General features: G+C 44.3%; 1 protein-coding gene across 1 annotated transcript in view; it reads right to left on the reverse strand.

Moving 5' to 3' along the window:
• Window positions 1-27,808, reverse strand: part of LOC142558593 (transmembrane channel-like protein 1) — a 93,870-nt gene that overhangs the window by 52,298 nt on the left and 13,764 nt on the right. The window contains exons 2-11 of the mRNA XM_075670779.1: window positions 21,690-21,833; window positions 20,618-20,714; window positions 18,386-18,467; window positions 15,267-15,373; window positions 14,933-15,031; window positions 14,123-14,262; window positions 9,488-9,635; window positions 5,176-5,358; window positions 4,938-5,047; window positions 1,824-1,893 (exon numbers count right to left, since the gene is read on the reverse strand). Of these exons, the coding sequence (XP_075526894.1) occupies window positions 1,824-1,893; window positions 4,938-5,047; window positions 5,176-5,358; window positions 9,488-9,635; window positions 14,123-14,262; window positions 14,933-15,031; window positions 15,267-15,373; window positions 18,386-18,467; window positions 20,618-20,714; window positions 21,690-21,833 (1,180 nt within the window). The remainder of the gene's footprint in view (window positions 1-1,823; window positions 1,894-4,937; window positions 5,048-5,175; window positions 5,359-9,487; window positions 9,636-14,122; window positions 14,263-14,932; window positions 15,032-15,266; window positions 15,374-18,385; window positions 18,468-20,617; window positions 20,715-21,689; window positions 21,834-27,808) is intronic.

Consider the following 27,808-nt stretch of genomic DNA (forward strand, 5'->3'; position numbering starts at 1 on the left):
TAACAGAGAATACAAAAACAATGGTTCCTCACAAGCTGTGGGCTGTTCAAATTAATATTACTTACAACCTGGTGTACTTGCTTTCTGATTTTCCTTATGTTTTCATTCAGCCGGATTAAAATGTGTAACACCGGTGACTAACTGAAATTGTGCGATGAACCGCGAGTGGCAACCACGAAGCGACACGCGGCGAGCAATGTTCACACATACGCGCCTTGCGAGCCGCCACCCCGAAGTGTCTTCTTTAATTATTGGGACTGGCGCCGCTTGCGTCTGCTTTCGCACTGAACAAGTTTTATTGCGATAGTACTTATATAGACACTCCAGGCGCTTTTTACCGTCGCCGTCGTCGTGATGTTTCGTATAAAGTCCAAGGGCGATAACATCGTAACCGCGCCTCGTATGCTGTATGTGCGAGTGAAAGCTCGCGAGGGAATCAGACGATCGCGGCTCAATATGGCGCGAGCGAAGGATGAAAACGGAGAGCAAACGCGCTGTCTTCCGTCGCCAGAAAGGCCCTGCGGGGACGGGATGGATGGGGGCGGCGTTGTGCTCCGGCAGCAACTGCGCATTTACCTTTCGGGCGCAACGGAAACTGAAGGTCGCTGCTCAGTCTCGCGCGCCATATATGGAGGAAAGTGGGTAGGCAGCCACGGAGGGATGAAGGGGGGGGGGGGGGGTGGCCTGGACCCCGCCAACAAGTAAGTACTTTGCACGGCCGCGCGCGCATGTTGAAAGGGACCTGCAGGCGGCTCATACCTTTGTGCGCGCCGTGTTGTGGCCGCTCTTGCGTTGGAGCGACAGACTGCACGAAGGTCACTTCGCTCGCTGCTGCTGCCGCGGTCGCTCACACCAGCATTCTGACCCCGCTCATCCAGTGTGATGTGTTCATGTTTGCTTGTGCGCGCTGACACCATGCTTGTTAATGCAGTTAGTAAGCCAATGTTTCCAAGTTTATACGGCTGATAAAACTACTATCCTTACTTAGTATAGCTGTCTACTCATTTGCAATTGCAATCGATGCTTCGCCTTTAGGGCGGAACTGTGACCATTTTGATGGGCACATTAATGATGATCTCATTGTTATCGCTGTATTTGAAGCAGAAAGTTGGGCTACTTGGAAATTCAACAAAGTCATGTTTCAGGGCGTAAAAAAACGAAAAAGAGCGCAGAGAAAAAGACAACTAGACAGGTAGAGCCTACTAGCGTTCTACCTGTACAGTCGTCTTTCCCTATGCGTTCTTTTTTTCTTCTTTTTTTCATTACGCCCTGTAACATGTGATTGGCTTCTTGAGCGGTCCGCATAGTAGGTACGCGCCATGGTATAGGAAGCATGCAATTGAGCAATGTCTTTGTTGTTGTTATCGATCATAGTTGCGTTATATTCATCTGTGGTTCACGGCACTTCCTGCACCAGTTCATAGTGCAAATGTATCGCGACGACGCCTGCTCTGACAGCATGGTTCGCAGAGAAGAAAATGCGGTAATCGTTATTATGCTCAAGGCACATTCATTTGCGGGAATCCGGGTCTGAAATATGAGTTGGCGTATTCCGAAATCCTGCTCTGACTGCGTGTGATTAGCACATGCGGACTCCAGACGCTGAGCTAAACAATCACGCCGCGAGTAATTGACCTAGGACAGCCCATATTCAACAAAAGCAACCATTCATGAGCGAGTTTAGCGAGCGACCTTCGCTACTCGCCAGCGTGAATACTACAGCAGTCAAACTTCACATTAAAATATGGCAGATCGGCCTGTTCATGCATATAACAGCAAACCTCCTACTAAGCACACCGACTAAAGAAAAAATTGTTACTCACCATACTCATGACTTTTCCAAACAAAGCGAAAATTAGAGTATATAAATTTAGCAAATATAATATCAATATTCTGAAAGAGATAAGAAAAAACTGACATAAGGCAAATGTCCCGAGTACATACATTTCTACTTAAGCGGAAAATGACCAAGGTTTGCATCCCAGACATATATCAGGAAGCAAACGTCGCGTATTTCAAACTGAGCGATCGATCGATTAAGTTCAGCTACCCAGAGCAACATAGAGACATCGTAGATGGAGAGATCCTTTAATTTGACCACCTGGGACACGAGCCTCCTTAGGCGAAGATTTTTTGCCTGCCTCCTTGAAGTTAGGCGTCGTTCGGTCGCTGGTCGTGTTTTCGCCAAGTAGGCTGTGTGGTATTTAGGCTATCGTTTAACAAGGATAAAGTATATGTGCGATGGTGGGATTCGGAACCAGGGTCCCAGTGTAGGCAGAACTTTTCTTTTTTCGGGAGGGAGGGAGAGCAGCCATTTGACCGGGAGACAGGCTGAGAAGCCTAAATAGAGCTAACACATAAATTGCAAGGGGTGGGAAGGAGAGCGAGGCACGTGCCCGGTGTGGTTTCCCCTGGCTACGCTCACTGCGGTGCTCCCAGATACAGTAGCCCTATATGCTTTAAGCATTAAGCAACATGTGCGGGCTTCTAACGCGCACTGAATACTCAGCTTCAACATTATTCCCTCGTGGCTGCTAGCGAGTTGAGATGGCTTAAATGTGCATTGATGCTTGAACATGCGCGAACGCGTCAAGCATCTCATCTATAAATCATCTCGACACGTGAACGTCCGCTGAAGAGTCATGTGACAGTACGCGACAGTTGTATGCGGCGGTACCTTGCGGAAATAAAAGAAACGACCGCGTTGTGCGGTAGATGTGAATGGCTCATGAGTACTTGGCCTCTTTGCCAGGCGTATTCGCTCACAGCAGCTGGCTCTTTGGGACAGCTGAAATGCTCATTTGCGCTCGATAAATAACAAGTTTAACGCGACTGAGGAAACAAGTGGCGCTTTGTTTACAGCAATTCCAACAGCATGTGGGATCTGCATTATTAGTTTTCTTATTCCACCCCCATCGAAAACGACCGCCGCGGCTAAACATTAAACCCATGAACTCCGGCTCCGCAGCAGAACGCCATGGCCATTAAGCCACTGTGACGGCTAAACCAAGCCAAAGCACTCAGATATTTTGCATCAATTAGATATTTTTATCTTGGTCTGGCGCACATGTGCTCGTTGACAACTGCCATATTCGCTCAACTGTCATGATTGATTTGGGTACAAAGGCCCTGTGTTTACTTTGACCAAATTTCAAAACAAAATATGTATTTCAATGACGCCCGCTACACTCTGGCTGTGGTGCATTCGAAGCAGTTTCTTTTTAATATTTTGGCGTATCATTTTCATTTAATAATAATAATAATAATAATAATAATAATAATAATAATCTTTTATTGCACATAACGTATACAGGGCAATGAAACGGGCCTGTCAAAGCCTCTAGTGGCTTGAGGGACTTGGCCCGGCAAAGTAATAATAATAATAATAATAATACCGTAATTTACAGTGAAACCCGAAAGAATATTACTATGCTTGATTTAGTAAAAGTTTACGACATACGGCGTCCTGGCCTCGCCAGTGTAAGAACGTAGGATCGCACTGCTTTCAGCTCCTACAAATTATTGAGACTTGGTCGTCGCAGTACGACAGCCGGGTTGTATTATTATTATTATTATTATTATTATTATTATTATTATTATTATTATTATTATTATTATTATTATTATTGCAATTAAATTAATTTTCAATTTTTTGCCGTTAGTTTCTTTTTTTTCATGTGTCATCAATTTATGTATATTTTGTGGCAATTATTATTATTATTATTATTATTATTATTATTATTATTATTATTATTATTATTATTATTATTATTATTATTATTATTATTATTATTATTATTATTATTATTATTATTATTATTATTATTATTATTATTATTTCTGGCTTTAAATGCGAGCGCTTTTAGGTAGCTTGTAACAAGTTTGATAAAGGTCCTTGACCATACGATAGAGCTTTGTTACAAGCAGTCCAGAAAACTACTATGATGAAGTTAATGCAGTTGTTTATCTACATTTTCATCTTCTGTTCTTGTCCCACCAGCAAACTTGGTGTGATCAAACGCCTCACGCTTCAACTTCAAAGGCCAGTTGGGCGCTTTAATTTTAATGGTATTAAAACTTGGTGCAATTAGAGACAAAATGTGTTCCGACAACTCGGTCTACCCTCGAAAGCATACTCGCGGTCTTATATCTTTGTGCTGCGCAAAACGCTTCGATGACTGAAAGAAATGTGTAACAACAGAACTGTGACTATCTGTTGGAAGCAGTTTTTCACGCTAAAGTCATCAAGATTGTTATTTTCAGTCTGAATTCTTCAAAAATATAGGCATCATTTTTCTTCAAGTACATCTCGTCCGACAGCCATTAACCATAATACTTTGTGACATAAAAAAAATACAATACTTCTTAAAAGCAAAGTGTATTTAATATATGCTTATTTGTGCGTTTTGTGGCTTTAACTAGTAAGCAACGCTTCTTGAAGATCGCGCTTCCAAACAAACTTGCTGTGCCGATGCCGCATAGAGAAGCGCGCACATGGCATTATATACGCTCTCTATAGCATGAAGTATGCACCTGTCTATACCAGGCTCGAAAATAATAGCATAAAGGCACGTAAGGCCTCAGCTGCATAGTTACAATAGCGTTGTCCTGATAATACAGGTTTCAGAAAACCTTGTAAGGCAGGATATTCATTCAGACATTGTTTATTAGTCGGCGTTTGATGGGTGAGGTTTACTGCCCTGACGTAATTAAATCACGTAAGCCAAGCATCCTTAAATCAAGATTGCGTGAAGGACATGTTTGCTTACATCCGTGTCAACGGGGAAAAGCTAATGGCAATAGCCTTTACCTGATGACGTCGGTATCCGAAAGTATGTCCGTTGCACAATCCTATCCTAGCGATGGTTCTCACGGTTTACTCCGAAGGTAACTAAAGGAACAGTGATTATTTTCATGTGTGTTTCATCCAAACTTACCTTGCTAATTGCCATCGAAGCTGTATACGTGGGTGATACTGCTCCATCAAACCAATGAGATCAAAGAGATTAGGGTAAACAATGGATATCATTGACACCACCAAGGTCACCTAGAAATACGAGACATGGGCATGAGAGCATTGGACATTGTGCGTGTAAGCGTATAGAAAGGGCGCAAACAGAAAGGGCTGGAAAAACAAATAATCTTGCCGCGCAACCTTCAAAACACGCAACGTACCTCATTTTGACGGTACCAAGTCTTTTCAGCTTCCGGTTCTTGTGACCGTTCAACTACGAGAACAACAGCGTATGCACTTGATGCAAGCAGTATTAGAACTATTAAATTTGCCAAGGCCCTGAGAAACATGATTTTCCAACTCCTCTCTTCCTTTTTTCGTTCCTTCTCTTCAAGGATTGCTTCCTGCGTAAGATAAAAATACATTTAAGAAAATGTTTTTGAAGAACAAGTTGTACACGCAACAGCGCGGATGCTCTTAAAATTGTAACGACAGCGGGCACAGTAAGATGAAGACTTGAAGTGATCATAACTGGCCGAACAATAAGCAAATTATGGGGTTTTACGTGCCAAAACCATGATCTAATTATGAGGCACGCCGTACACTCTTAAACAACTGTACACCCTTTGGGGGGCATATTTGTCACGTAACAATAATCGTCATCTGCCTTGCTTGCGTTTCCTTTCTTGAAAACGCTGCGCTCGCTACTTTCCTGTCGAGATTGCTCTGTCATGCTGATAACGCGCATGCCGTTCGTGACTGGGAAGTACCGGGCTTGCAGCGTTAAAGAATGGAAATGCGGACAAGACAGATGACGGTTACCGTTGTGTGGCAAGATACGACGCAAATCGTGCAATTTTGCTTAAGAGTGTAATGGAGGGCTCTAGAATAATTTGGACCCACCTGGGGTTCTTTAACGTGCACCTAAACCTAAGTACACGGGTGTTCTCGCATTTCGCCCCCATCGAAATGCGGCTGCCGTAGTCGGAATTTAATCCCACAACCTCGTGCTAAGCAGCCCAATACGATAGCCACTAAGAAACCACGGCGGGTCGTGGCTGAACAAGGGGAGCATCATTCTCTAATGAAAGTTTTGTCTACGTCAAAGCAAGGACTCATTTGCTTGGCAGCGTTTATGCAGTTCCCGGTCCCCTAGTAGCGAGTATGATGGGCGTTACAAAAGAGTAAGGTGAGGGCTGGGTAAGGGAAAGGTTAAGTTCAAAAAGAGGGTTAAGTTACGATAGTGGAGAGGAGAGCGCCGCGAAGAGGAGAGCGCCGGGTAGGGGGAGGGAGAGATGGCGCAAGTTTTACAGCGAAGCTGTTAGCCTCTATCTTTATTTTTTGTGTCCGCGCGCGCAGTGCTCACACAAAAATGTGGGCCAATCCCGGAGACAGTGCAAAGAAGCGGGAAGCCCACAGTGTGCTGATTCCCAAGAGGCATCACATGACGTGATCAGGTGACATCACTTGACGAAGACGTCATCGCGTGAAGACGTCATCAGGTGATATCGTCGCGTGATGATGCCGTTATTGTATATTCGAATTACGATTCAAAGCTATCATGTCTGCAGCTTGTGTGTACGTCGTACTTTACGAATGCTCTTACGGAATTTGAGAAATTCATAACGCACTTGCGCTTGGCGGAGGGCCTAGGGAGAATGTGGATGTATGCCGCACTTCAGCACACGCGCGCGCGCGTGACGTACTGTTACGTTTCGCCTACGACGCGCGGTTTAGCCGGCGCGGCTGCAACAAAGCGGCAGACATTTTGGCCCATTCGGCGCCGCCGCTACGCCTCCCCGCCAAGCGCGTCCAGGCATGTTCCGATGCCACGTGTCTTCATGTGCGTGTGTGAGTGTATGTGCATATTGGTGCCCACGCTTGTCGAAGCGCGGCAGCCGGGGAGAGGAGCTCCCAACAACTGTGAAGCGAGGGGGTCCGACCGGCGCCGACACGACAGTGTGAGCCACCTTCTCCTCCCCATTGTGCCCGACCGGCGCCGACACGACAGTGTGAGCCACCTTCTCCTCCCCATTGTGCCCGACCGGCGCCGACACGACAGTATGAGCCACCTTCTCCTCCCCATTGTGCCCGAACGGCGCGGCACGACGGCTGCGCCACCTTATCCCATTGTTCCCGAGCGGCACAGTCACGTGCTCGTCTATAGAGGGGTTCCTTCTTGCCCTCAACTGCGAGAGTATAAAAACAGCTGCCCCCGGACGCCAAAGGAGGGCTCCGATTTCTTCTGTTGAGTAAAGTGCACTCCCATCTCTCTACTTCGGTCAACCTGACCGCCAACTCTTTGCGATGTTAGAATAAACAAGTTGTTTTGTTGTTACCTGTCGACTCATGCTTTGCCGGGACCTTCGGATGCTTCCAGTTGTACCCCAGGCCGCCAGGCCAACGCTACCCTTGGGGCTTGCGACCCAGGTGCAACAACGGGCGTCAGCGCCGAGTTCCCAACAACTCGTACCAGCGGTGCGATTACAACAGTACGTGGGCGCACAATGTATCTGTCCTTGATATGTGGGGCTCTCTTCCCGCGGCATCTGTTGCACAGCTTGTGCTGCGGCCGTAATGGGCATTATGGCAAACACTGTCCCAAAACCGACCCTCCACCTAGCAGCCGCGGCCACTCAGACAGACCTCAAACGGCAGCTGGAAAAGGGCTTTGTCTTTGAGTTTCCGCGTAACAGAAATATGTTTTCTCGTATATTCGAATATCATGTCTGCGCCTTGTTTGACGTACTTTGCGAATTCGTACTTTGCGAATTCTCTCTCGTAGTTTACTTTGAAAATTGAATTAGTTTAATGAGGTACTTGGTCTTGGCGGAAGGCCTGGAGGAATGAGCATATATGCGGCACTTCCACACACGTGTGTGCGCGCGTAACGTACGTCGCTTGTGGTGGTGGTGCTTGTCTATCGTCGGCAAGAGCTTCGCTATGCATTCGCTGTCACAGGGTGGAATGGAGGCGGATTTTTTCTTAAAAGTGGGGGTGGCACAGAAAGAAAAGACTGAGCTTAACAATCCCAGGTAAGCAGGCGTTTCCAGCCCGATCGGCTTAGTTTTTTCCAGAAAACAAAAAACTGAGCAGACATGGGAGGGTTCGGAAATGATTTTTATGTAAAAGGGGCTGGGTTGTATCAACAGGTGCCCAGGTAAGAGCGTGCCAATAGGATACGAAAGCAATAAGTACGAATGCGCTTCTTCTCGAACATTGAGAAGAAGAAAAGCAGATTCACCGATTAGAATATACAGGTAACTATCAAATGAATAAAAATGGCACTAATGCTAAACAAAAGATGATAAACAATAAATTAAAGAACATAATTAGTACAAAACATGACGTGCAACAAAACGAAGCGGAAGGAGGGGGAATGTAACATCAATAGTTAGCTCTTATCACATGTAAGGTAGCCCAAGTTAAGCGTTGCTGTTTTTATATCCTTGTCATTACTATAATGAATATTCTCCATCTCTGTTTGAAATATTCAATACTGGTTACAGTATGTTGGACTTGGGGATACGATTTTTTCAACTCTGGGTGTCTAGAAATCTCTAGATAAGATTTCAAGATCTCTAGCCGAACAAAAGCGGTAGAAATAAAGGTTTTGACTGTGGAATACAGTTTAAGTTCTTGTAGATGTAACCGGGCAAGCTAACATCTTGCATGAATACTTCGGAATGTTTCTTGGCCGCATCTGTGCTACGCCTGTTTAATCTAATTTGCAGTTATTGTCCCGCTTCGCCGGTGTATATTTGTGGCAGAACGAAATCATTGCAGCATGTACAGATAGCGCAGGTAAAGCACTTTCATTTCGTACACGTTGTAATTATCGGCGTTTTCAGTTTTTTGTCATTTTGAGAGTGCTTGCAAGTATGATACCTGGTGCGAAAATAGGCTATTATTTTAGCCTACCCTAGCGCCAGGTGCCACAACTACTCTTTAGAAGAACCTGTAATCCCCTCGTCTTCCTCTTCAATCCACCTTTTCTAACTCTCCCGACTAAATCCTCCTTTTGAAAATTTCGATTTCTCTTACCCAAAGTTCGCGCTCTTTCGTACCCGCTTTTAACCCTCCCACCTGGGGAGGAGGAGGAGGCAAAGGAGAGGAAAGACAGGGAGGTTAGCCAGTGTTAGTACCGGCTGGCTACCCACCTGAGGAGAATGAGCATATAAATACTGCCAAGGAATACAGCTGCTGCGCTAACGAATTTCCCTTGTTCTTCAGGCTGAGGCCTTCCTTGGTCGGCCACTGTTCCTTCCAGATTAGTTAATTATTTCTCTATTGCACTTCGTGTGCCTATTGGTTATAGCGACAGTAGTAATAAAAATGGCAATGACCTGTTACACTGTATTTCTCTATTGAACTTCGTGTGCCTGTTGGTTGTAGCGACAGTAGTAATAAAAATGGCAATGACCTGTTACACTGTGCTGTCAATTTAAAGCTCTTTAACCAACTCGATTGCCAGTGGTACCGCACGCTGAAGGTGCACACGTTAGTCACTGCCAATCGTGCATGTTCACTGACCTTGAAACTCATTACGAGAGATGCTACTTTATTGTGCGCTGTCTCGGAGTTTCCAATCATGAAGTCCCAGCCCGAGAAGAGTTTCCATGTGAAGGTGCACTCGTCCTCTTTTTCCGTCATTTTGCTTTGACGAGAGTTCTCCGCCATTCTGACCAGGAGAGCCATAAAAAGTAGTGTAGTTATAACAAGTGCTCACTTTGTCAATAGCGAGTCTATCAACATTTCTTCGTGATGACAATAAGTACGCGCATTTCCTCACACCTCGTTCAGGACGGCAGAGAAGAAAATCACCCGCCTGCATGCTTGGTGTAGAGAAGTTAAAAGTGTTTTCTTCGGGTATATAACAATAAAATAGGCAATGCAGCACTACGTTGGTCAAGGTCTACATGGTGTTTCGACTAAGGCTTTCGAAAATCCTTGTATAAAAGGGCTTGCGAGGTGGTTTCACTGAAATGTCTAACCACAGCGACGACCATTAAAATATGCATCTTCACACACTTCGCATGCTGCTCTTCTCGTCTGGTTCTGGGCAGCCTGACTCCTTCTTTCCATAGACACACTTAGGCACCGTAGGCCTTATTTTCCAACAATTCATTTGATTTTCCCAGATTTCTTTTCTTATCATCTGTTGCGCAGAGTGTCTTGTCCCGGCGATAAAGGTCGCGGAGGCGTCCGAGTCGCGTATGAAGAGTGAAAAAAATAGAGTGCATCGTTACCGAAATATGTCCTCAAAAACACATTTACGAGTACATTTTCGAAAAAGCTATGCTTCATTGAGACGTGGTTCACTTAACCCGTCAAACACAAAGTGGGCGAACCAACTCCACTCTCCGAGCTCGCGCCTCTCGCTGCACTGATCATCCAGTTTTAAGACAACGCGTCGCTATATAGTTTTCAAATCGACATAACTTGAATGCTTACTTCACTTCATGGCAGAAAAGTGACCGATGTGACGCCTAACGCAGGCGTCAATTATTAAAACAATATTCTCTAACCATGCGCACCAAATTCCAGCGGCGATGCGCGTTCTCACACTAATGAGGCGTTCGCCGTATCAGTGGACAGCCATGCACTATCGAGCACAGTATGAGCTACAACACGCGACCACTTTGCCACGCCCTTTTGCGTTGTAGCTTATACTGAGCGCGCAAGTACATAAATTCACTGACACACCTCGCTATCTGCCGTCTACAAGCTTTCGGTCGCTCACGCTATAGAAACATTTGGGTAGTGCCATGTAACGACAGCAGTGCAAATTTTGTCCGCAAATAGATGAGGCGGCTGCTTCACCGCAGGACAAACATGTCAGCTGTGGCCGTCGGGCCAGGCCGATCGCTGTCAGATAACTGCGGTTGGGCGCTACCGACAGATATGCCTCTTCGACGGACGCCTCCCTGTAGAGTGGTCAGATGATTGAAACGCGATCCTCGGAGCGCATGGCTGCCAGCACTTTTTGCACCAACCGTGAGCGCTGGATACATCGAGCTCGTGCATACTGTTATACGATGAAAGCGAGAGCCTTTGTGACTGATTGCAACTATATTTGGTCCATCGCTCACCGCTATATTTGGTCCAGCGCTCACCGGAGGTGCAGAAAAGCGGCGGCCCTACCCTAGCAGCCCCTAGCATCGCGTTTCAATCGTTGAGCATGGCACGTGAAATTCAGTAGTTTCTGCTTTCTCGAGTACAACCAGCAAAAAAGTCGTCGTACCTGAGCACATGGGCGCATGTTCACAAAAATGCTCATACGTTAGAATTGTTCGTAAGAGAAAATTCCAGCCAATCCTAGTGCTGGGCCTATTATTAGCGAAGGCAGCCAAGCAAAGGCAACGAAAAGCTTTGTGCACGGCCCCTAAATTTAGAAAAATAATATAACCAATACGGACATGAAATCCATTCTTTGTGGACAAGTTCCATTTAAGATTACCGCCTAGACAACTTGCCGCCGGTGGGCGCCGAAATCACAACCTGTGAGTACAGCTCTCACCAGCGGCAAGTTACCTTTTCGTCAACTTTCATTTCCATTTTCTTCATTATTTTCTACATTTCAATTTCAGTTACAGCTAATATCCGCTATGATTTATTTGGCTTGATTGTATGTAGGCTTTCATCATCAGCAGCAGCAGCATGGTTACGCCCACTGCAGGGCAAAGGCCTCTCTGATACTTCTCCAACTACCCCGGTCATGTACTAATCGTGGCCATGTTGTCCCTGCAAACTTCTTAATCTCATCCGCCCACCTAACTTTCTGCCGCCCCCTGCTACGCTTCCCTTCCCTTGGAATCCAGTCCGTAACCCTTAATGACCATCGGTTATCTTCTCTCCTCATTACATGTCCGGCCCATGCCTATTTCTTTTTCTTGATTTCAACTAAGATATCATTAACTCGCGTTTGTTCCCTCGCCCAATGTGCTCTTTTCTTATCCCATAACGTTACACCTATCATTCTTCTTTCCATGGCTCGTTGCGTCGTCCTCAATTTAAGTAGAACCCTTTTCGTAAGCCTCCAGGTTTCTGCCCCGCAGGTGAGTACTGGTAAGACACAGCTGTTATATACTTTTCTCTTGAGGGATAATGGCAACCTGCTGTTCATGATCTGAGAATGCCTGTCAAACGCACCCCAGCCCATTCTTATTCTTCTGATTATTTCAGTCTCATGATCCGGATCCGCAGTCTATACCTGTCCTAAGTAGATGTATTCCCTTACCACTTCCAGTGCCTCGCTACCTATCGTAAACTACTGTTCTCTTCCGAGACTGTTAAACATTACTTTAGTTTTCTGCACATTAATTTTTAGACCCACCCTTCGGCTTTGCCTCTCCAGGTCAATGAGCATGCATTACAGTTGGTCCCCTGAGTTATTAAGCAAGGCAATATCATCAGCGAATCGCAAGTTACTAAGGTATTCTCCATTAACTCTTATCCCCAATTCTTCCCAATCCAGGTCTCTGAATACCTCCTGTAAACACGCTATGAATAGCATTGGAGAGATCGTATCTCCCTGCCTGAGGCCTTTCTTTATTGGGATTTTGTTGCTTTCTTTATGGAGGACTACGGTGGCTGTGGAGCCTTTATAGAAATTTTTCAGTATTTTTACATACGGCTCGTCTACACCCTGATTCCGCAATGTCTCCATGACTGCTGAGGTTTCGACTGAATCAAGCGCTTTCTCGTAATCAATGAAAGCTATATATAAGGGTTGGTTAAATTCCGCACATTTCTCTATCACCTGACTGATAATGTGAATATGGTCTATTGTTGAGTAGCCTTTACGGAATCCTGTCTGGACCTTTGGTTGACCGAAGTCTAAGGTGTTCCTGATTCTATCTGCAATTACCTTAGTAAATACTTTGCAGCAACGGACAGTAAGCTGATCGGTCTATAATTTTTCAAGACTTTGGCGTCCCCTTTCTTGTGGATTAGGATTATGTTAGCGTTTTTCCAAGATTCCGGTACGCTCGAAGTCATGAGGCATTGCGTATACAGTGTGGCCAGTTTTTCTAGAACAATCTACCCATCATTTTTCAACAAATCTGCTGCTACCTGATCCTCCCCAGCTGCCTTCCCCCTTTGCATAGCTCCCAAGGCTTTCTTTACTTCTTCCGGCGTTACTTGTGGGATTTCAAATTCCTCTAGACTATTCTCTCTTCCATTATCGTCGTGGGTGCCACTGGTACTGTATATATCTCTATAGAACTCCTCGGCCACTTGAACTATCTCATCCATATTAGTAATGATATTGCCGGGTTTGTCTCTTAACGCATACATCTGATTTTTGCCTATTCCTAGCTTCTTCTTCACTGCTTTTAGGCTTCCTCCGTTCCTGAGAGCATGTTCAATTCTATCCACATTATACTTCCTTGTGTCATCTGTCTTATGCTTGTTAATTAACTTGGAAAGTTCAGTCAGTTCTATTCTAGCTGTAGGGTTAGAAGCTTTCCTACATTGGCGTTTCTTGATCAGATCTTTCGTCTCCGGCGATAGCTTACTGGTATCCTGTCTGACAGAGTTACCACCGACTTCTCTTGCAGACTCCTTAATGATGCCCATAAGATTGTCGTTGGCTTTATATGGTCGTAGTTAACAAAAGTAGAGCCCCTCAGTTTCCCGTCTCTCATTCGCCTAAATACCTGCCACTTCGAAAGGAAATTTGAATACTGTTTGAGACTGATTAGTGAGCTGACACAATTTAATGAAGCTTATAACCCCTGTCACTGTAGTTAGTGATTTCGATGAAACTACTCACGTGCCAGCCATGCAATATAGAATATGCGTAAGGATGTGCGAAAGCCTTAGTTTAAGCACACTGTACGTATCTATTTTAAGGATATGTGAAAGCTGGAACTGAAGCACACTATGTATATATATATATATATATATATATATATATATATATATATATATATATATATATATATATATATATATATATACTCTATTCTATATTCTGATTGCTTGTTCAAAGCAATCAAGATGTTCGCAGTGCGCGCAATTCACGAAAATATGGGATGCTTTCGTGCACGTACACGCGCATTCGTGATGACTAATCAAATGCGCTATAGCAGGCATTTTTTTTATCAGAAAGTATATCAGAATGCTTTATGTAACCAAAAGAAGCAAAACACAGCTACTCACTTGCGAAGTATCACGAAGAAGCTAAATATGTACATAGTTAGCGAAGAGAGTAAGTAAGCGAGTGGAAGTCGGTATCCTTCCTCTGTCATCTCTCTGTTGCTGTAATATCCGTAAAAAATTGGCGAATACTTTAAATAACCCTGAAAAAGACAATGAAAGGTAACGGTGATCACCTGTAAACATAATGTAGTAAAGGAATATTTTTCTTTGCTGACTATAAATGTACTCCGTGAGTGCCCATACATCGCTCTAAATTTTTGAGCTTGGAAACGTCATTGGATACCTCAGTAAAAGCATGCGTTATCATGAAACCCGTCGCTGTCATTTCCTTTTAATCATGGATACACAAGGCTAAAGGACTCGTGTACGGTTAAAAAACGCGAACAGCAAAGCCAAATGAACAAGAATGACGACTCGTGTGTTCGTACTTTATGTTTACCAGCCGCGTCGTCGTTTATGCCTTTTGGTATCGGTATCCGTCATTTTACAGCGTTGATTGTCATTCCGCAAATACCAACTAGTATGAGAACTCAAGACTATTCGTACACACGAATGGCGTCTGGCACGTTCTGTATCGTGTATTTGGCTGTCATAGTGCTGCCAGCGCTAAAGCACTTGCCCAGTCCATATTGGTCTTTTGTTCGTACAGCTTTGTGAATTTTGTCCCTTATTTTCTTACACCAGCTTCAGCTTTCAAAACGGCGCACAGTTTTAGTACGCCATAGCAGAGACCGATTAAACAGTACGCAGACCGGGAAGCTATTCAGTGTCGGTGAAAATAAGATAGCAAAGAGAAAAACATTGGCGTACCTCAAACTCCCATATAGCTTGCAGGTTTAGTGCACTTTTCATTTCCTCACTTTCGAGTTGTTTTCTCATTCCGCTTGGGTCGTCATCACCACGTAAAACCTTTTGTTCCAACAGAAAAAAAAGAATTGAAAACATGCACAGGTACATGAAAGGGTCTGTCGTTTACCGACGTCTTAACTACAAGGACGCTGCGGATAGACTAGAATTATTTTAAATTTTTAACTTCAAAAATGGCGGTAGACGCATATGCACTTCACTAAGGCTTATTTCACTACCAGGTAAAGCAGTACTATACACTACTGAAGTAAATGGGCATGCATAAAATGTTTCGTACCTCTGGGATCATGAGAAAACAGGAAACGAAAACAGCGATGAAGATGTTCAACCAGAAGACCCAGCGCAGAAAAATGAAGTAGGAAGCCACGACACTACCGAAATGACCTGAAAGAGGTTGCAAATTCTTTCGTTGTGTTCACTTGTCACGACAGCTTTTTTCTCTTCACTCAGGTCACGTACAATAGTGGTATGAGAAAGGAAATGCCACCGCGCACTTGAATTCATTAAAGTACATCAGCTCTGTGATTTTTAAATATAGATTTGAATTAAAGAAAACGCACATTTAACACCTGCGAAAACCATCAGACGCACGCCATGCGTCTACAGGTGAACTTTCACTCCATCTTTACGACACCCACAGTTAAAAAAAAAAAGGTACACAGAATAGAAAACGGTGGAGAGAAATAAGAGCAGTGTATCGTTGCGTCATTCCTCTTGTCACTCTTCCTTTCCCTGATTCCTTTATTTTTTTCTTGGATCCCATTACGCTAAAATAAACCAGCACGCTATATAACACCTTATTCTGGTCAGGCCACCTGTTTCTTTTTTTTTCAGTTCCAACAGATTTGTTTTAATTGACCATGCTTCGTGATAATGATGATGATGACTGTGGTGTTGGCGGTGATGATAATGATTTACTGGCATCCGCTTGGAAATGGGATAGGGACACATAGTCAACTAGCCTGCTTGAGCTTATCAGGTTATCTATACATGCTTATAATTTTAACGTTTTGTTTATCTCTGCTTATTCACTTCTTTCTTCATTAAAACCTCCGTGTCTACCTTGTACAGTTACCCATGCCTGTAACGGAACCGATCCTATCAATCTCTTACCTGCTTCTTCTCCACCAATACTCTATAAACGTATCTTGCTAATCTCGACTGCTGACGGGTAATGCTTCTATTTGCAACAAATCCCAGCGCTTCAAGAAGGTATACGTTACCTACGTATATCTCTGGGTGAATGCTTTCGCCTTCGATTACAATCTGCTGACTTGTCTCCGCATCTTTCCTACAGCACACACATACGACAACCTGTTGCGAATGTTTGATCCGGTACGTTTTTGTCCTTAGCAACTAGCTCAACCCTCAAATAGCAAGACACTGCCCTTTGTGTTACCGTACAGATTTCCCTTTCTGATTTCTTGCTTGACATACTTGTAAATCACCATGTTTTTTTTTCTTTAATACGTAAGCATTCTTTGAAGATTGCCCCGAAGAAACCGTGTTTGTTCCGTAACGCCTTGTAAATGAGAAATAAGTCCGTAATTGGTCAAGTTAGGACATTTAATCGTGATAATAGTGTAACTGCAGATAATTGGTAGCTTTATAAAGGATAAAAAAAAACTGGTCACGTTGCCGTCGCCTCGATATAGTTTTTTGATACAATAAAGAAGTATAATATGATAAGATTGGTAGATGTGGTTTGAAAAAAAAAACGTTGTGGTAGCGGTTAGGATAAGTTCATAAGATCGCCTAAAGGGGTCGGATGTGCCCAGATGAGTTCTTGCAATGGCACTAAGGAAACGTAAGCTTGGTGAAATGAAGAAGCGGCGTGGGAGTGCTGAACAACAACAGAGATATCGTAGTCGGCAGAAGGAACAACTACAACAGCGACAGGCACTAGAAAATAACCAACACAAGATGAGGAAAGAAATTGTTTAAAAGCTGATGGGAAACGAAGTTACGCGGCGACGCTCGATCAAAAAATGCTGCAGAAATTCTAAGAATTGTATTCTAGTGCGTAGGTATTCTTTGGTTCCGGGAAAAGCGATTGGTAGACATGCATAAGCTATCAAAATAAGTAAGCAAAAGCCAAGTACCAGTGTAGTTAAGGAATGCTTACGCATTAGCAGAAAATTCTCAGAATTTCCCTAGCATTTCTTCCTTCTTTCCTAAGCATCCAATTTACTGTCTCTGTTTCTTTCACTTTCATTTTGGTGACTCCGGGTTGTCTATTTACTCATTATATTACACTGCCCTTGTCTACCAACTTTCTTAACTCCTTCCTCCATTCCATGTCCGCGCTTTTGAGGCATAGATATTTGTGGACTTTAGCCGCCCATTTAATTTCATTCATGTTGCTAAGTCTTCAAAACAAATTTTGCTGTGCGCTTCCTTGGCTTCAACGGAAGCCCAAACCATGTCACCGTGCACTGGCTCATTTGTGGTTTTAGCGTGGGCCCCAAAAGCCAACCGGCCTTCTGATCTCTGGTTAACTTCCTACCCGGACACGATGTCTGATATTGAGCACAGAATGGTATTTGCGAACATTAACGCTAGCACAATTACTACTTTCCAGATTCCTCGCACCGCCTCATATTTACTATAGCCCCAAAATGCTCTTTGTTTTATAATTGCTGCATTCCGCTTCCCCTTCATTCTTAGATTAACTTCTTGGATGCTTGAGTAGGTACTTCATTCATTTATGCATACTCCCAGGCAAGTAAGCGCAAATAATGCACCCCTCCAGGTGGATTTCTTGGGAAAGACATTGCTTTCTCGGCACATCCCAATGTTAAGTTAATAATTAACAGTTTCAGTAAATACTTCTTTAATTGTTCACTTAGGACACATGTTACGATTGCGAAATTTATGCTGTGCAGTAATAAGTCACGACCATTGAGCAGAAATCCTAAGATTAGCCCCTGGTCAAAGATATTTGTCTCCAAAATGTGGGACAGGACAGTTAACACATTCGCGCGTACGTCTTGACAACCAATGTCAGCAAGCAAACAGAAGAGGCTGAGTACTTGAGCATCAAGAAAGTTACGCGCCATGCTCAATGCCTGGCAGTCTCTTGACGCTCACGCATAGGTTCACCAAACAATTACTGATTCAGTTAATATGCAGCGCACAGCCGCAGCTATCGCGGGTCACTCCTGAATGCCAGGCCCACGCATCGAAAACCAACAGTTGGCTGGGATTCAAACCTTTCGTGTCATTTTGGCAGTTTATTTCTGTATTTCACGTCATAACAAAGGCAAACCGAGGGTCCGGGATCATTGTCGTGTGCCTACCGAATTATGTCTCTTGCAAGTAATGCGAAGTGACACTACTACAGACCGCGACAGTGAAATGTTTTCTCGTGCCAATAGTTGAGGATCCAAAACTTACTTTCGATTCTCTTGATGCGCATTTCCCATGGTGTCAATGTCACAACTAGTTCCGCCACCTCACGTTGCAGCCGATGCCATGACTGGAAAACATTAAGAAGACAATAACGGCAGCCAAAACAGCATGCTCATGCTTGAATAGTGTAACGCGCAAGAATAACCACTTGGCAACAGTGGATAAATACTGGGCAACATTAACTCTTTAACTCCCAAGTTTTCTTGCTTTTTTTCTTAAATAAGCGAGCAATATTTACATATCCTTTTAAATTTCCAGTAATTTTATTGCATATTTTATCCAGGTTCGAAAAAACATTGCATGTGTGATTTATTCTATATTTAACACAAAAATTATTGAAGGCCATCTGCTCAAAAAATATATATTCCCTCAGCACACGTGTAAAGTTAAAGCGCTATTATTTGAGCAGATAAAAACGAAATGCATCGAAGATGTCGAAGAAAATGTTATTGGGCCGAAATTCAAATGTACGACGCGAACTGAGTTAACGAGCATGCCTCTTTTACGACAAGCAAGAGTGTGAACGTGTATATTGCTGATCTTTGGTGACATCGGTGCAAGCAGCTAGGACGAGTACAGCTCGGGCTTGGTAGTTAAAGAGTCCATGCAAAGCAGCTCACGGGCGCAAATGGTGCGGCATTCATAAAATTAATCATTTCTATTGAAGTGCTTGTCACCCACTTGTGTCTTTGCTATCATTTCGCTATCATAAGGCTATCATGACTGGGCAATAGTGATAGTTAGGAACCATTGTTTGGTGTCAATGGCCTTGATAATTCCAAGCCCAGGGCCAAATTCAACATGTTTTCATTCGAACAATCTGTCATTTCTAACATGCTTGCTATCTCCTGTTCCTTCAAGGCACTCTAGCGTGCGAACACCCTTGCGAGTATCGCCTAGAACGCTAGAATGATTTATGACAGCAGGTGCCAGCGAATCATAATTATTAAGTTGTAGGCTTTTAGTGCCAAAACCATGATATGATTATGAGGCATGCCGTAGTCGGGGACTCCGGATTAATTTTGACCACCTGGGGTTCTTTAACGTGCACCAAATGCTCGGTACAGGGGAGTTTTTGCATTGAACCCCCATCGAAACGTGGTCGTCGCGGCCGGGTTTTGATCCCGCGACCTCGTGCTTAGCAGCGCAACGCCATATCGGCAACTAAGCGACCACGCCGGGTAGCGAATCATGATAGCGATTATGTTAGCAAAGGCGGTCAGCCAGTGACAAGTGCTTCTTGCAACAATAGCCGACCGACAATGAAGTGAAAGAAAGCATTAAGCTAAATTAGCTGTTTCTATACTTGTAATGTAGAAATGTTGAAGCCAATGGAAACGAATGTGAATGAAAAAGAAAGTGCCACAGTTGGGAGTTGAACCCACATCTTTCGCATCACGAGTGCGGTGACCAATTGAGCATTCTACGATTAAGTGGAGCTTTTACAACGTCAGCAGTTCAGGAGCGCTTCTAGCCTTCGTGTATATTGCTTACATCATTAGTAATGATGTATTTAATTTTTAGTAATTGAATCCTTGTTGCATTTCATACACGATGGTTGCATCAGAAGTCATAGAAAAGGTGGCATAACATCTTTTTATGAACAAACATCTGTTTTTCATAATCTACGTGTTTGTAGAGTAAATATTTCTCTACAACATGCCATAATAACCATTATTTTTCATTGCAGATGCATAATGGATTCCAAGCAGAAGCAAATGGCTGTGGTTGAGTTCTTCAATTAGAAGGACAGCAGACTGTCCTACATTCACTGAAGGCTACTGCATGTTTACGCAGATGACACCATTGGGAGGACTAATGTGCAAAGATAGATGAAAAAGTTTAAAGAAGGATAAACGAGCGTTGAAGATAAACCATGCAGTGGGAGACCATCAACTGTGACCAGTGACACGAATCGTCACCGCGTGGGCGAATTTATTCGTGTACACCTGAATTTTTTCAAAGAGTATACGAGCATTGGGTTCGACATTGGCGAAAATGCATCCCTTGCGATGGAGACTATATTGAGTACTATATTTGTATTGAGAAAGAGTTACTCTGCAAGGATGTGGAGTTTGAACAATGTATGTCTGTTAGTGAACAGGTTATGCCAACTTTGGCATTACTTTTAGTATAACTCTCGTATTTTCTTAAGCTACAAAATGCTGGCTTTTTTTTTTGCAAAGGCCGTATCACTTGAATTGCTATGTCACTTACGTTGTTCAGAAGTATCGTGTACTTTGCAAGTACATCTCTGGCCTGCTTACTTTGAGCGAGTTCACCTTCGTGCTTCTTGACGTAAGCCTTAGCACGTCTGGAAACAAAAAGGACCACATTGACCACTAGATACCACGTTACTACAAATTAAAGTACTAATCAACTCTTGCATTTTCATAGTACATATGTTTTGCTAATACAGCGCCAAATCTTGCAATGTCCTCACGTGTCCCACCAGGACTTAAATGCCCTAATCGCGTTGTCAACGTTATGTTGAAAGTCAGTACAGGAATCGTTGGTGATATTTCGGCGTTCTAGCAAGGCCTTCTTGTCTATGAATATCTGTTATTTGTATTTGAACGCTAACCAATCGATTTTCAAATATATTAATATAATGAATAAGTGCAATCTCTAAAGGAAAATATCGTTGTTAGCTGCAGTTTCTCCAACTCCACCCCAGTATGCGCAAATATTTCCTTGTGGAAAATACCGCATATACCGTAATAGAGCAGCGACTAATCGCCTCTAAACCTGAGCAGTGCCTGCAAGGCACTGGTGCGGCCGTCAACGAGCTATGACGATCGCAACGAAAATGCTTGGATGACCGCGGGGCTTCGGCCACTGGCACCAGGCTTCTCATCTCGCCCCTGCAAGTTCGACGTATGGGCTCCCACGATGAAAACGAATAACATAACCATAAGTCAGGTCTATTTTTTCCGTACCACCCTCCTTCCAAAATCCATTCTACCACAGCACTCTAAGGAGAAAAAAGTGGGCAAATGTTTAACAACATGCCGCACGAGAATAGCGAAAAGCATGTGACGCTCCATGCCCCCGAGCCGCCAAATGCGCAGCGATAGACCTATTAGCACACCCGGAGGGGTATACATAGTCCTAGCCACTGCTGGGCGTTTGGCAAACCGTAAAGTGGCTCACAAAGGCACTATGTTAAGTGCTCTTATGTTCGTTCATTCTTGTTTTAATGCTGCATGCTTACAGGTCATCCCACGGAAAGTTTCAAGGAGCAATTACGTACCAACTTACTTTCCGATGGGTGCGAAACGATTCTTACCTGAGCATCTTGTACTTTTTATTCATGGGCCAAGGTTGATTTTTGCACGTTTCGATTATGCTTTTGTTCATTCGCACATTCTCCTTCACCTCCTCCTCCGTCTGGTCCAGGTCGTCCACATCGATCGCGAACTCGCTGCCAAAACTGCGGCGAAAAAAGAAAGGGGGGGGGGGGGGGTTGCTAGCAACGATATAAATGGCCAGACGTCGTAAGTGAAAGGCCAGATTCTGTCGCTTTCAAAGCAAACTTCGATCACGTCAGTGACACGACGTTTGCGCTGTAGCTGCCTTCAGTAGCTGCAAGTATTGGTTTACAGGAAAGCAGAAGAATAAACGGAGATGGGAAGACATCCAAACAGCAGATGGTATGAAGCGCTTAAGCGTTCGGATTGCTACGCTTTGCAGGCGAAAAAAATGAATAGACATGCGTGCTTCCTGTTAGCAGTGCATCTGTGAACTCTGACGTGGTGAACCGAATGTCGCGCCTAAAATTAAAGAAAACGACCATTGAACTGTCCGAATTTTTAACTGTGTGCGTTCGCATCCCACCGTACATGAGATGAGCTGTCATATGGTGTCGGTGGCACGGTTGCACTGCATTTTTCAGATCGTGCTGGCTGTTATTAAAATGCCTATACAGGGTGCCCCTTTTTTCGATTTTTTTTTCTTTAGCTACAACAATATTTGATTGCCTGTGGCAAATAAGACAATTGTAACCCTTGATTAAATTACTCGATAAGTCGGTCATTACATTTACAAATAAAAATACTTAATATAATAATTAACATAATTATATAACTACTTAATTAATTACTTTACGACACATATTTCAATATACCTATTGTAGCTAGTGAGTAGGTAAGACGATATATATCGACTGAGAAAAAATTCTTAGGATGACACCGGTTTCGAGATATGCGCCGTCAAGCTTGCGTTCAAAATCCACTGTTCCAATTACGTTTTTATGAAAGCGCTATCTCATGTATATAGGCACAAAAGTAACTGGAACGCCAATGCGTTTCGTCTACACATTGAAAATTATCTCCAAACTGGCGTAGTCCTGAGAATTTGTTCTAAGTCAATATACCTAGCATATACTCACTTCCTACAATTCATTGATTGAAATATGTGACGTGAAGTAATTATACAAGTTAATAAACATACTTATGTTACACATTCGACTAAGCATTTTGATTTCTCGTAGAAGTAATAGCCACCTCATCGAGTAATTTAGATCAAAGGTTAGAGCTGTGCTATCTGAAACAGGAAAGGAGGAATAAACTTTTATTTTGGAAACAGTATTTCGGGGTAAGCCCCGGTTCTACTCTCGGTGGGAGGTCTCCTCATTCCAGGAACCTTCTGGCCTTCGCTGCTTCCTTGGCCTTGGCGACGAGACGTCGTTGTTGTTCCAGGTCCTCGGAGACGAGCTTGGCCTCCCACGTTTCTATGAGGTCTTCGCTTTCTCTGGCGTTGCAACAGACTCTCGGTGAAGACAATGCATCTTTGTCTAGATGCCATGGACATTCGAGGATCAGGTGCGCTAAGGTGTCCGGTACGCCGCACATTGGGCAGTGGTAACCTTGTAGCGTTGGGTACAGTCTATGCATGATGATTCCGTGGATATAAGTATTACTTTGCAGTCTTCTGAGTGTAGTGCTTTCTTCTTTGTTGAGCTTTGGGTGAGGTGGTGGGTACACCCTGCGTTCCAGCCTGTGATGATGAAGGATCCCTGAGTACGTGATGGGTACGGTCTCTGCCTCCGCTGGCGCAGACCGGGCGTCTCGAGGGTAGGAAGGGTTGGCCCGGCAGGTGTGGCCTCGGGCCGCGGCGTGTGCCGCTTCGTTCCCCTCCAGCCCCTCGTGCCCAGGAACCCATGTCACGCAGGTGTAGGGGATTGGAGTACTGCGGTGCTTCAATAGCTTCAGTGCTTGTGTTGACACGCGACCCTTAGCGTAGTTTCTGACGGCTGCTTGAGAATCGGAGAAGATGACAGCTGCGTCCATGCACGTGGTAGTCGCTAGGGCGATCGCCGTCTCTTCTGCAGTCTCGGCGTTTTGTGCACGGACTGTGGCAGACGCTAGCTCTCTGCCCTGAGAATCTACGACGCACAGGAAAGTTTCAAAATTTTACCGCAGCTAAAGAATAGAGAAAACATGTTTTTGTGCTATACAGTAAGAGCAACAACAAAACGTACACTGGCACCTTTTTTGCAATGTGTAACAAGCAGCACAGCTAGTCCTCTTAAATTCGTTCTCTTGCTTTCTGCAATCGACAGCCATGTTCATGCTTCGCAGCTGCATTGTGAGTGGTTTCGGAGAGAGAATTTAGAATATAACGAACACCGTTTTACATCGAACGAAGGGGAGCAGGAATCCGAGGAAAATATTACGAATCCGAGACGCATCATCGGTTCAGCAAACGGCTGGTCAGAAATTTTGCGCACCCGGCGACAGACGAACGACCGCGACATATGACGGATTTGGCATGATTATTCCTCATTAAGCAAGACAATTGAAGGCGCAGCCTCATGGGAATGCATCCGCGTCCCGTCCATGATGGACAAGCGGGGGTATCCGCGACATATGACGGTTTTGGCATGATGATTCCTCCTTAAGCATCATAATCTAGGGCGCAGGCTCATGGGAATGCATCCGCGTCCCGTCATTGATGGACAAGCGGGGACACCTGCGACATAGGGCGGTTTTCGCATGATTATTCCTCGTTAAGCAAGATAATCGAGGGCGCAGGCTCACGGGAGTGCATCGACGTCCCGTCCATGATGGACAAGCGGTGGTACCCGCGACATATGACGATTTTGGCATGATGATTCCTCATTAAGCAAGATAATCGAGGGCGCAGGCTCATGGGAATGCATCCGCGTCCCGTTAATGATGGACAAGCGGTGGTATCCGCGACATATGACGATTTTGGCATGATGATTCCTCCTTAAGCATCATAATCGAGGGCGCAGGCTCATGGGAATGCATCCGCGTCCCGTCCATGATGGACAAGCGGGGGTATCCGCGACATATGACGGTTTTGGCATGATGATTCCTCCTTAAGCATCATAATCGAGGGCGCAGGCTCATGGGAATGCATCCGCGTCCCGTCATTGATGGACAAGCGGGGACACCTGCGACATAGGGCGGTTTTCGCATGATTATTCCTCGTTAAGCAAGATAATCGAGGGCGCAGGCTCACGGGAGTGCATCGACGTCCCGTCCATGGTGGACAAGCGGTGGTATCCGCGACATATGACGATTTTGGCATGATGATTCCTCATTAAGCAAGATAATCGAGGGCGCAGGCTCACGGGAGTGCATCGACGTCCCGTCCATGATGGACAAGCGGTGGTACCCGCGACATATGACGATTTTGGCATGATGATTCCTCATTAAGCAACATAATCGAGGGCGCAGGCTCATGGGAATGCATCCACGTCCAGTCAATGATTGATAAGAGGGGGTATCCGTGACATATGACGGTTTTGGCATGATGATTCCTCATTAAGCAACATAATCGAGGGCGCAGGCTCATGGGAATGCATCCGCGTCACGTCAATGATGGATAAGCGGGGACACCTGCGACATAGGACGGTTTTCGCATGATTATTCCTCATTAAGCAAGATAATCGAGGGCGCAGGCTCATGGGAATGCATCCACGTCCAGTCAATGATTGATAAGAGGGGGTATCCGTGACATATGACGGTTTTTGCATGATGATTCCTCATTAAGCAAGATAATCGAGGGCGCAGGCTCATGGGAATGCATCCACGTCCAGTCAATGATTGATAAGAGGGGGTATCCGTGACATATGACGGTTTTGGCATGACGATTCCTCATTAAGCATCATAATCTAGGGCGCAGGCTCATGGGAATGCATCCGCGTCCCGTCATTGATGGACAAGCGGGGACACCTGCGACATAGGGCGGTTTTCGCATGATTATTCCTCGTTAAGCAAGATAATCGAGGGCGCAGGCTCACGGGAGTGCATCGACGTCCCGTCCATGATGGACAAGCGGTGGTATCCGCGACATATGACGATTTTGGCATGATGATTCCTCATTAAGCAAGATAATCGAGGGCGCAGGCTCATGGGAATGCATCCGCGTCCCGTTAATGATGGACAAGCGGTGGTATCCGCGACATATGACGATTTTGGCATGATGATTCATCATTAAGCAACATAATCGAGGGCGCAGGGTCATGGGAATGCATCCGCGTCCCGTCATTGATGGACAAACGGGGACACCTGCGACATAGGACGGTTTTCGCATGATTATTCCTCATTAAGCAAGACAATCGAGGGCTGACTTACGCACGTGCCACCACTATTATTGATGTACTGCGTCTCCATCATAAAACGCACTCTTCATGCCTATGACTAAACCAAACTTCATTGTCGGGCAATTTTGGAGTACACTTACATTCGTGACATTGCATCGAATGGTTACACACGGTTCCACCGGTCAACGATCGCTTGTGGTCAGTTAATCTGTGCAAATAATGCAACGGCATGTCTGCCCTACAAGAAAGCGACCATAGTTAAACAGAAACTTTGTAAACTATTTCCATACGACATTCTACAAACGTGTTAGTACGCTTTACGTGTACACCTATCGGGACTATTCTTCGGCCGTTCACCTGTTCTTTATTTTACTGCACGGCGACGAACATCATTCCTACCTACTATTCAGCCATAAGCACAACGTTGACCTGGTATAGGCTGCCTGCTTTCTTAAGTTTATGTGACAGAATGTTAGGTATACTCCCGACTGTCTTCTTGCGAGTATCTTGGATACACTGATGCATAGCAGAAAATGAAGGATACCAATGGATGTGGTAGTAAGAGCACAGTTGCCAACAATTTTTATATAGTAATTCATGAGGATTAACTGCCCAAAGCAACACCAAATACGCTATGAGGGACGCTGTGTATGATAGGGCCCGAAATTAATTTTGACCATGCGGTGTTTTTAACGTGAACTAAAATCGGGGTTAGACGAGTGATTTTTTTTTCATTGCACCCACATTTATATACGCACACCGCGGCGAGGAATGAAATCCGCGACCTCATGCTCAGACACTAAACGCAATGGCCACTGAGCCACCGCGGATCTTACAAAAAATTATGCAGTTATTTGAAATAAAGAAGTCAGGCGCAATGTCGTATTTAACGGGCCTGACAAACGAATTTCATAGTACCAATTATCTTTAGTGAAATGGAAAGCTTACCGGTCCGGGTGTCTGATAATAATAAGTCTATAATAATAATAATAATAATAATAATAATAATAATAATAATAATAATAATAATAATAATAATAATTGCTAACGCGGAGAACGCCGTGGAACATTCTATATCAGATTTTTTTATATCAGAAGATGTAGTCGTCCACTGGACGCATGCTTTTCAGCATGCTTCGCATTCGTTTATAGGTAAGCGCGATAGCAATTATACTCTGGCATTTGTGGGAGGCAGACGACAACTGTGGCCGTGCAGTACGTAAAAAAAGTTTGTCAAGTTGATGTTCCTGCGATTCATGTTTTTCGAATTGTTAAATTATTTATGCGATGATTGCTACATGTTTTCTTGGTTTCCTGTCCAACTGCTTTGGTATTTAACCAGTCAAAACGAAACCAATCGGATCGAAAACGAAACGACGCTTGTGCGCGTGATACCCAGTTCAACTTGTTGCTGTAGCCATGCCTGCGCCTTTGCTTTCCGAAGCATAGAATAAAGCCCGAGTGTATACTAATATACCCACTGTAATTTTAAGCAATAATTCTGCTGTACTTAATAACAGTCGACTTACGTACAGTAATCTCATAGAATACACCCGAAGTACCAAGATTTCACCACGACTTACTCGTTTTTGAGACTTTCTTTGCCAATTTAAAATTGTAATTCCTATTTAAATCGCGAGCAGCACGCTGGATTCTATCACTACAAGTAATCGTAATTTCATTTCCATTAATGTCTCGCAACACATTCTGGCCAGTTGTCAGTGCCCTAATTGATCAATGCAGTTCGAAGAAATGGTGAAAAGCTAGCTGTCATCTCTCCTAAGCTCTGCTCATTCCGTAAAAGCTCCAAGTACAACCAGCATAAGGCCCCA

The sequence above is a fragment of the Dermacentor variabilis genome, chromosome 1, assembly GCF_050947875.1.
Source record: "Dermacentor variabilis isolate Ectoservices chromosome 1, ASM5094787v1, whole genome shotgun sequence".
In the NCBI taxonomy this organism is placed as follows: domain Eukaryota; kingdom Metazoa; phylum Arthropoda; class Arachnida; order Ixodida; family Ixodidae; genus Dermacentor; species Dermacentor variabilis.